The following is a 10,492-nucleotide window of genomic DNA, read 5'->3' as shown; positions in this document are numbered from 1 at the left end:
AGAGCGGGGAGGACTTACCCAGAGACACCAGAAGGCCACAGTTTTCCAGCATCACCTCCTGGTACAGGGTCCTCTGGGCCGGGTCCAGCTGCCCCCACTCCTCCTGGGTGAAAGTCACGGCCACATCGTCGAAGGTCACAGACACCTGGAGGTCAAACAGAGGTAGGAGCGTTGGCCTTGGGGTGCTCGATGGGATCCGAGCTCATCCCTACGTCCCTGAGAAAGGTACAGAGTGACCGAGGCTCGGATCGCCGAGAGCCTGCGGAGCGCCAAGCTCTGAGCTGGGCTCAAGGGGGAGCGCGCGATGCTGTGGAGGTCACACAGCAGTGCCAGGGAGACGCCTCCTCCACGGAGGCCACCGGAAGGTCACACAAGACGATGGAAGTGACGGGTGGACTGGGAGATGCAGACACCATGGGCTCTAGGACGTCAGACGGATGAGTGAATAATGACAGTAACAGTGTCGGTGACAAGGGCAGTACCTGAGCCTCACGGGTCCTGCTGGCTGCCTGCCCCATGCTGAGGGGCACGTCCTGGGTAAAGCGACTGTAAGTATCCAGTTCTTCTTCCTTTTTTTTTTTTTTAATGTTTATTCATTTGAGGGGGAAGGGACAAAGAGAGAAGGCGAGAATCCCACGCTCTTTCCAGGCTCAGCGAGGAGCCCAACACTGGGCTCAATTGCACGCCTGTGAGTTCACAGCCGGTATCAGGAGTCAGACGCTTAACTTACTAAGCCACCCAGGCGCTCCTCCCTTTTTCTTTTTTAAGTCCCCAGTTCTTAACTCATCTTGTTTCCACTAATGTCGTCTCCTGACATAAAAACACTACATATGGAACTTGCCTTGGTAACAGTACTCTGTCACTGTATTCTACAGTCTCTTGAAATGTTCAGCACATAGCAGACCACGTTTCTGCCTGGATTCAGACCAGACCCAGGAATTAAGTACAAGTAACGCAGCTACTCCACTGGCAGACCCACAGCCCCACCGCTGCAGATCTTTAATTCAAACACTCCAGGACACTGGCTTCTAGCTTTTCATCTGCACCTTCAGTGCCCACATCTCTGTGCTTTCTAGCTTTGTCTTACCACGCTCCGGCATTAATATTTCAATTAAACACCTGGAAATTCCTAATAAGCTAATTGGTTCATACTTAGGAACCATGCATTATTATTCGGTTCTGGTGCTGGATAAACTCACATTACTGGGCAGGGAGACAAGCGCAGAGGGTTACCTATGGCGTCCACATTGGCTACCAGGTGATATATGTGTAAATTATGAAAACTTTGACATGCAATCACATAACATCGTAGGCGGTTGATTAGGGGGCGAATATATGGGTTTTCCTGGTCGGTCTGAAGTTGGAAATGCAGAAAAAATTAGAGACCGTCACTTACTAATCAAATCCCCAACTAGCCATTCGGGTCGACATTTACAGACGTCATTGTTCAGCTTCCTGGGCGGTCACTAGAGCTAGTAATCTGGCTTCCGGCAAGTGTGACTGGGAGGCCGGCTCCCTGGAATGTTTGGGCAGGTTCCTGGGCAGGTGGCTACAAGTTTGGGTTAAAGTTCTACTTTTATGTATGGTCTGTCACTTGTCCGTTTGTATATCCAGTCTCCCATGTCACAAGGCTGGAGATCAAGTGAATGACAAGCCCTCCCCACTCGTCCTACACAACTGCAAACGGAACCCGAGTTCTCCCTCCACTCGCAGCGGCCCGGGAGCCCTCTCCGCAGCAGAGAGGCAGCAAAGGCCAGAACACCGTCCACTCACCTGCGCAGGGTCCATCCACGCCGCCGCCATCATGGGACCCCGTGGACAGAGCGGGGCCCGGAGAGGCGGCGACGGAGGCTGGTCTCGCAGGCTCGGCCGACCGCCACCCCTTCCCAGGTCTGGGAGGAGTGACCTCGGCTGACTTCCGCTCTCCCCGGTCTCCGGGAGGCTCACTGCTCGTTCAAATGCGCGGAGGCGAGTCTCAACCCCCTTTCTCCTCTTTTTGGAAGAGCTGCACGGGAAGCGGCCACAGAACAGAGACCCCCTCCCCACAGCTGGCGTGGACGGAATCGTCGCACACAAATGACGTTGCGTCCAAGACGCCAGCAGTCCCGCCCCCATGTCAGCGTGCCGCAGGAGATGCTCCTGTCCTGTCACTCATTGGCCCCCGTACTGCCGCGGACGGCCGGTGCACAGCTTTCTGGGTAACGTAGTTTTTACTCTAAAAATGAGCCCCAGAAAAACGCGTTCCGGAGCCGGTCTTCCTCCTGGTAAAACACTGATCAGGCCCAGATTTCCCTGTCAGACCCGCCTCTTCACCGTGAAAACAACCCGGGTGACCGAGGAGAAGAGGCGACGCCATCCACCCCATGCCCCGGGACAGCGAGGCTCCGAGGCGGGGACGTCCGGGAAGTCAGGCCTTCGGCTCGGCGCGCGACTTCCCCCGGCCGCTTCACCTCCTCAAAATCCTCCTGGAGCGGAGTCCGGCACAAGAACCGTAGGAAGAGCAAGCGCCAGGACGCGGACGCCGGAAGTCCCCCCCCCGCATTGCGCATGCGCACCTCCCGGCCCCTACGGGAGCTGCTGTCCAGCTCCAGCTGCACCTGCTGCACGTGAGCGAGGCTGGAGGAGGTCGGGACTCCAGGGTCGGGTGAAGCTCTGACATTTCGATCTGTCTGATCACCGGCCCAGGGATCCAGCATGGATTCGGAGATTGGGGAGTTGTTAGCAAACAGAGTTATCTCCAGGCTCAAGAAAAGCCTGAGAATAGATGGAGAAATGAAAGGAAGGGCATGAGCGAACGCTGTGCAATCGGGTGTTAAATAGGTGCAGACAAGAAACCAACAGTGGTGTTAAGAATCCTAACAAGCTTTTTTTTTAAATTTTGTTTTGTTATTTATTTTTTTAATTTAATTTTTATTTTTAATGCTTTTTACTTATTTTTGAGAGACAGAGAGAGACAGTGTGAGCAGGGGAGGGTCAGAGGGAGGGGAAACACAGAATCTGAAGTAGGCTCCAGGCTCTGAGCTAGCTGTCAGCACAGAGCCCGACCCGGGGTAAACCCACAGACTGTGAGATCATGACCTGAGCCAAAGTCCGACCCTGAACCGACTGAGCCACCCAAGTGCCCCATAACAAGCTTTTTAGAATTCTATTATGTAAAGTATCACAAGTCACCCTCAGTGACTTCTTTTGTTTTCTCATGAATGTGAATGTGAGAATAAAACCTCATTTCTAATGAGTTCAAACTACATACGGTTATGCAAATGGAAGTGTAGTGTGCAAAAAATGTCTTGAATTCAAAAGATTTAGTTTTATGGGATATTACTCAGCCATAAAAAAGAATGAAATCTTGACATCTGCAACAATTCGATGGAGATAGAGAGTATTATCCTAAGCAAAATAAGTCATTCAGAGAAAGACAAATACTATAGGATTGAACTCATTTGTGGTATTTAAGAAACAAAACAAATGATTATGGGTTGACGGGGAGAAGAAAACTACGAAACAGACTCTTAACTTTGGAGAACAACTTCCGGTTACCAGAGGGAAGGTGGGGGCAGGTGGATTAAATAAGGGATCACCAGGTGTCGTAAGAAGTGTTGAATCACTATATTGTGCACCTGAAACTAATATTACAAGGTATGTTAACTAACTGGATTTTAAATAAAAAGTAAAAAGAAAAAGATTATTTTTTAAAAGTGGAGAAAAGCATAGTGACAGGATGTTAAGAGTTAAGGATTAAGGTGAAGTTAATTTCCTAGATTTTTTTTTTTACAAAAGGCTGTGGAAGGGTACCTGAGTGAGTCAGCTGGTTGAGCATTGACTCTTGATTTTGGCCCAGATCATTGATCCCAGAGTCCTAGGATCGAGCCCCACATCATACTCCATGCTGAGCGGGGATAGTGCTTGGGATCCCTCTGTCCCTCTCCCCTACCCTCTCTAAAATAAAATAAGTAAAAATTCATATTTAAAAGAAAAGGGATGGAGGCACCTGAGTGGTTCAGTTGGTTGAGTGTCCAGCTTCAGCTCAGGTCACAATCTCGTGGTTTGGAGTCGGAGCCCCACACTGGGTTTGCTGCTGTCAGCCTGTCCGTGTAGAGCCTGCTTCAGATCCTCTGTCCCCTTCGGATGCCCCTCCCACACCTGTGCTCTCCCCAAAATAATACAAATTTTTAAGCTTTTAAAAACAAGGAGATTGTGAAGAAATACGGCTTAATCAGCGTGTGATCCTTTGTTGGCCATAGTAATTTAGCCAAATTGGTCAAAGACATATTTCACATGTATTTGACACTTACAGTTAAATTCAGTGGTTTGAGGCTAGAATGTAAGTCAGATATTAAAGGTAAGATTTGTATATTCTCTTTGTCGTGGGAGGCAGAATGTCTGGAATCAGTGGTGAGGAAAGCTATATATTGTGGAATCTTTGAAATCCCTACTGTAAAGCATGTCAGGGAGTTTGCATAATTTAGACACATACCACTTGGTAGTCACAGTGGAAGCCCCAGTTGACTTTTCTATGCTTATCTACTTCCGCCAAAATGCACCCGGTGATGTGACTTTATCCAGCACCAGAACCGAGTACTATTGCAGGGTTCCTCTATACAAAGTAGTTTATCAGGTATTTCCAGGGGTTTAATTGAAATATTATTTAAAGAGCACTGGTGGACAATTCTAGAAAGCACAGAGAAGTGGGCACTGGAGATGCAGATGAAAAACCACAAACCAATGTCCTGGAGCCCTTAAATTACAGATGTGCGACGCAGGGCTGTCCATCTGAGAGTCGGGTAGCTAGGATACATATACTGTGGTTCTGGTCACACACGGAGACGTGGTCCTGCACGTGCAGGCCATGTCACATTGAGGAGACTCTGGAATACGGTGAAAGGAGTAACATGAACAAGGCAAATTCCACATGCAGTGTTTTAAGTCAGGTGACAGAGTGGGGAAAGCGATGCCTGCAACAATGAACAAAAAACATGTCTGAGCTCCCAACTCTGTCTAGAAGTTGATCGTGGTGCAGTCAGCTATCGTGAGTGGAGGGAGTAGCTGACACGTGGAAGTGGGGCAGGAGGACGCAGGGGAAGGCTCGAAGAGCACTCTCTAAATTGCTGCAAGTGGAGATGTGATTTCAGAATTGGTGATTATTACGTTAGAGGTGACTTCTCGGATGCAATCAGAATGACACATCACAGAGGTGCTGGTGAATTCATGAGACGTGAGTGGCAGTTAATGTGCACGGAGACATGTTATCTCAGAGACAGTAACATGCTGGGTGTCAGTATAGACGGTGGATCTCTGGGTTGATCCGTGTCCCGTTTTACAGATCCGTAGTCCTGACAATGGGAAATGGTAAATCAAGTCTAACTGGGATGCGGAAGAGAGTATGCACCAGGGCGCTCGGTTCGCGTCTGAATGAAAACAGTAACTCATTTTGACGGTGAGTGGTTGAGTCACCACCATCCCTGAGGACTAGGAGGGATATCATCTTGGGACCCTCTTATGGGAAAGAGTTTCTACAAGAAATCAAGATTCTACCCGGTCACACGCCAACTCACATAACTATAAAAACCTGGTACAAAATGACTCAGTTTTTATTCATTAGCATCTTGCATCCTAAAAACAAAAGACAGACAAGGTAGCAGAGTCAGGAGCACTCCCTGGACAGCACACGAAATTGGGCTCAAGAAGCCATTTGAACAGATGGAGGCAGCACCCTCCGAGAGTGGGCCTGGACCCAGGGGTGCTCTCGGATCTGCGCCAAAGGCAGCCGCTCCGAAGGCTCGTATCTGAGAAGCTTGGAGATCAAGTCCCGGGCTCCCAAAGGTATGGATGGAGGAAACCTCATGTCCACCTGATGAGGCCGGACAAGAACAAAGAGAAGGATGGTTACTTGCTGTGCTCCATGTTTTCTGTTCCTTGAGTCCCTCAAGGCACTCTTCTGGATCTTAGTCAACAACCAACCGCTATGTGCAGCCCAAGCTCTGTAGCCCCTTCCCCCCGCCCCCACGAATTCCCAGAATGTGACCACCCCACCTGAAGGATGCGCCTGTAGGTCTCACTATAGGAAGGGCTCTCAAAGGGTGGGCTTCCCACCAGCAGCTCATAGCAGAGCACGCCAATGCACCACAGATCAACCTTCTCGTTGTAGGTTTTCCTTTCAATCATTTCTGGGGACAAGTAGTCCAGAGTCCCGCACATGGTCTTTCTCCTAAAGGACAGCAGAGAAGGGAGCCCTGTGCAGAGGCCCAGCACAGGGTAACCCTCCTTTTCTATATTCCAGTGAGATGGGAGATGTCAGAAAGGCCATCCCAAGCTTGGAAGTTTGGAAACACCAAGTTTCAATAAGGATCAAGGTTTAGGGAAGGCGAGTCCTGGGACCCACGAATTCCATACTTTGGAATTATTCATACATTTAGCTCACAATCCAGGATGTTTTCATAGTATTCTGGGCATCAACAGAGATTTGGAACAAACTGAAGGTGCATCAAGAGAGACCAAGTAAAATTTCTGGGATTATGGAGCAATGATTCTTATTTACATGGAAACTTACTGGGGAAAGTTATATGTTAACAGAGATCAAAAGATAAAAGATGTGGTTCAGCCAAATTCTTTCAATCTACAAATACCCATTAAACACATCTGAAAAAGGCAGTGCTCAAATACAAATGTAGGGTTTTATCTCGGTCCTACACAAGGAATGGATTAAACTAGATCATTCCTTACTGGCACCTAAGGCCCGTGCCGCCATGATGTGACCTACCTCAGAGACAGGGTGTGCACAGACCAGCCAAAGTCTGCAATCTTCACCTCACCCCTGAGCCCCAGCAGCAGATTCTCTGGCTTGATATCCCTGTGAATCACCTTCTTCTCGTGGCAGTAGGTCAGAGCGTCTGCAAGCTCCTCCATTATCTGAGGGAGCAAAGAAAAAGCAGTCTGGAGATAAAGCCAGCCACGGTTTCCACATGAGACAAAATACTCACACATTTTATAATTGTAGTGGAATCTTTTAATTTGAGAGAGAGAGCGCACGTACACAAGCAGAGAGAGAGAAGAGAGAGAGAATCCCAAGCAGGCTCTGCACTGTCAGTACAGAGCCAGATGCCGGGATCGAACTCACAAAGCAAGAGATCATGAACTGAGCAGAAACCAAGAGTCAGATGCTTCACCGACAGCCACCTAGGCGCCCCTGTCGGGGACTCTTGTATGTCCTAGTTACCAACCCCATGGCTTCCTTAATAGCACCACAATTATTGGTGGGGGAGGACTTCCTCTCCTCATTTTATGTGGTCTCGAAGGATGGATGCTCAAGTGGACAGAACCTCCCTTTTGCCCTAACACAGCAAGGAGCTGAACACAGGGCCTATGCGGAGGCAATCAGAGGATCGCCCCCAAGGCGGGAATCCTGAACAAAGGATACAAAAATAGGAGGGAAATTGGAAGATCACTCATTCCGACAACAAGCTGCCCCAGCCCTTCCTGCTGGGATAACTGAGGCTCTGACTCCCCCTCAGGAGCTCTGCACAAATCTCTTGCTTCCTATATCGAAGCCAGTTCTACTCATTCATTCCGTGAAGTTCCTCACAGGCTTTCAACATGCTTCTTCGCACAACATAGCGGAGGTTCTATTGCTGACAACCAAAGGATCCAAATTTGCACGCACTAATTATTAATATTGTGGAGTAATTAGGGTATCAAACTGTGAAGTTACAGGGTGTATGTGTCATTATGTAAAAGGTACCAGAATTCAGAAATAAAGGAAAGAGAAAAGCTGGACACGCAGGCCGCACGCAGCGATCCCCACCGGCCCACCGGCCTCAGGGCCCCACAGCCGCCAGCCCTCCCGCCTCACCGTGGCTGTGTGCTGCTCATCCAACGTGCTGCTCTTCTGCAGCTCCTTGTAGAGCTCACCCCTTGGAGCATATTCCAGAATCAGGTACACCCGAGAAGCATCATGAAAGTAGTTGTATAGGCGCAGGATATTGGGGTGCCTGGCGAAAAGACCGAGGAAGGGTCAGACTCATGAACCCCAACGACGCTATGCAGAGTGATTGGTCGGACAAAGGGCCCGTCGTGCTGGGACCAGAATAACAGCCTGATGCTGGAGTGTGTGAGGCGACAGCAGGGGCAGGCATCGGGATTTGAGCGTGTCAAGCCGGGAGGCGGCTTCACATGGTGTAAGTGGAAAGAACTGCAGGAAAAAATCTTCAGGGGGACTCGGGGCGGCCTGTTTGAGGGTAATTCGGGGGGAGTGCCGGGTTCCGCGCCAGAGGTGGAAGAGAACACAGGGGAAGAGGCAGAACCGGCGCGGACTCTCCTGCAGCGAGCCCTCACTGTAGGTGCGCCTGGATCTCGATTTCCCGGCGTAGCTGGTGCTCCAGGCCTTCCTTTTCTATCTGGGACTTGAAGAGGACTTTCAGGGCCACGAGGAAATGGCCTTCCTTGAGCCGAGCCAGGTACACGTTCCCAAACTTTCCCTTGCCCAGAGGCCGCCCGATTTCAAAGTCCTCAACGGTGAAGCGCCGCCTGAGAGGAAGGGAAGGAGAGCCTCAGCTTGGGCCCGACGGCGGAGGGCAGTCCCGGACTCGAACGTCCACCTTCCTCTTCACTTAGCCCCTCCCGCCCCGCACCCCTGCCCCTGGTCAAGGGCGCAGCCAGGCTGAGTGGCCGACGGCTCCCACGCGCAGCTGGGCTTCATTCCTGGTCCCGCTCCGTTTCCTTCCAGAAACACTCACACCGGGGAGATGCCGAGCTCCACGTGGCCTGCTGCAGCTTCTCAGACAGACAGACAGACAGACAGAGGTCAACGCGCGCTTCCTGCACCCCACTCCCACCCCCAACAACCGACACCAGTCCTTGTCCACCTGTTCTCTCGTCTCGGGTCTGCTCCTCTTCATCTGCGGGCTGCACGCTGCCCGACTTCATCGCAGCGTTTGGGTGGCCCCCCAGAAGAGATGGCGGCGACAGGCCGCCTTCCTGAGTCCTTTGGGGGAGCTGTCCTCAAAAGGGGTGAGGGGAGACAGCATCCAGGCTGAGGCGCCTCCGACCTGCCCCCAAGGGGCCTCCGCGCAGCGAGACCCGCACCTCCGGAGACCAGGAGGTCCTGGGAAGCCCGCGCTTGGTCCTTTATAGCAGCGCCCTCTCGGGGCTGAGCCGGCCGTTCCTGGCCGGCTTCCATTGGTTGGATCTTCTGAGCGCGCAGGGCTCGTGCCCAATAGGAAAGACAGAAATGGATGCTTCCGCCCACGCTCAGCCAATGGGATGGCAGGGCGCGGAGATCCGGGCGCTGGGGCAGGGCGGAGTCGGGTGGGCCACCTGGAGCTGGGGCCACGGGAGGGGAGGGAACCTGAGCAGTGGGAGGTGGGGCAGAGGGTCTCGGTGAAACAATTCCAACGTGAGTCCATGAGCTGGTGAATGCAGTAATGAACTGACACGGTGTGCATGTGAAGGATTAGACACCAACCACAGGAAGCTGCCAGGGGAGAGGGGGTGGCTGTGAAGTCCACAAACGCCCAAACCACGGGCGCGCTGCACCGGTCTGGGCTGAGAGGTCGTGTCCCCTTCAGGCCACTCCCCAGGGAGGTCCTCCATCTGCCTCATCCTGGGATGTTCTGCAGCCCCTGTTGACCCCACTCCACCCCACAGCCCTTGGGGCCTCCCCAGCCTGGGACCGCAGGCCCATTAGGCCCAGTGGCACAGTCTGCTCACCTTTTGCCTCCATGGGCTATATATTTGCTGGACTCTGGACCTTAAAAATCCAATTCGGTTAGTTTTCGCCAGAAAAAAAATGTATGTTTGGAAATAGAGAATTACAATATACGGACAAGGAAGCTACAGCAAAAACCATAGGGTAGTCCTCAAATGTAGGAGAAGACCGCTATTTTACGGACAGAGAAGTCTGGGAGGGCTTGTTTTGAAGGAAAGTCCATTGGTGAAAAGCAGCAGTTCAGTAAGACAGTTTCTCCTTGGTTGAGTTGCAGGGGTGGGCGATTTCTTGTAGGAAATGCAATGTATATCTTTTCTCCCTGGGGATTGTAATTGATGATTCTTTTTCGGTTGAAGATTCTTCTGTTGGGGTCTGTGATTGACATCCCTAGTCAGGGTGTCAGAGCTCCCGTGTGGCCTCCTGACTCCATTTTACTGAAATTTCCCTTTATTAATTTTCACAGACCCTGTAAGCTGTTTGAATTTGGGGTCTCAAATTGTAAAATCAGCCCACATGTCTATTTGTATGGCATATGCAGACATTAGCAAAAATTTAAATTGCATTCTTTTAGACAGGTATTGTAGCAGGAGGGTCGTGACACTAAGGTTTTTCTTTCCAAGAAGCAACTTTATTCGGGCAAGCACGGCTCAGTTGGGTTCCCACCTGAAGACTGAGCCCCGAACCATGGTGTCATTTTTAAAATACATTTTCTATTTCTTTGTCTCCCCTATTTGGTAACACACAAACATGCAGTCTGATGAAGTGGTCTCATGTTACAAGGTCATGAGGGAT

General features: G+C 50.9%; 2 protein-coding genes across 2 annotated transcripts in view; both read right to left on the bottom strand.

Annotated features, from left to right (window-relative positions):
* The window catches only part of LOC115279921 (zinc finger protein 202-like), a 2,466-nt gene extending 346 nt beyond the window's left edge, over positions 1-2,120 (bottom strand). Inside the window, exons 1-2 of the mRNA XM_029924419.1 lie at positions 1,774-2,120; positions 19-145 (exon numbers count right to left, since the gene is read on the bottom strand). Coding sequence (XP_029780279.1) covers positions 19-145; positions 1,774-2,115 — 469 coding nt within the window. The 5' untranslated portion in view covers positions 2,116-2,120. The remainder of the gene's footprint in view (positions 1-18; positions 146-1,773) is intronic.
* Positions 2,121-5,565: 3,445 nt separating this feature from the next.
* Positions 5,566-10,192, bottom strand: AURKC (aurora kinase C). Its single transcript, XM_029924708.1, has 7 exons — positions 8,859-10,192; positions 8,730-8,766; positions 8,329-8,520; positions 7,847-7,985; positions 6,758-6,906; positions 6,031-6,205; positions 5,566-5,848 (listed from the first exon to the last, which is right to left on the bottom strand). Exons 1-7 carry the CDS (start codon positions 8,917-8,919, stop codon positions 5,678-5,680), a joined length of 924 nt encoding a protein of 307 aa, XP_029780568.1. The 5' UTR covers positions 8,920-10,192; the 3' UTR covers positions 5,566-5,677.
* Between the last annotated feature and the right edge of the window lie 300 nt (positions 10,193-10,492).

The sequence above is a fragment of the Suricata suricatta genome, chromosome 16, assembly GCF_006229205.1.
Source record: "Suricata suricatta isolate VVHF042 chromosome 16, meerkat_22Aug2017_6uvM2_HiC, whole genome shotgun sequence".
Classification (NCBI taxonomy): Eukaryota; Metazoa; Chordata; class Mammalia; order Carnivora; family Herpestidae; genus Suricata; species Suricata suricatta.
This window is presented reverse-complemented; position numbering and strand designations above follow the sequence as displayed.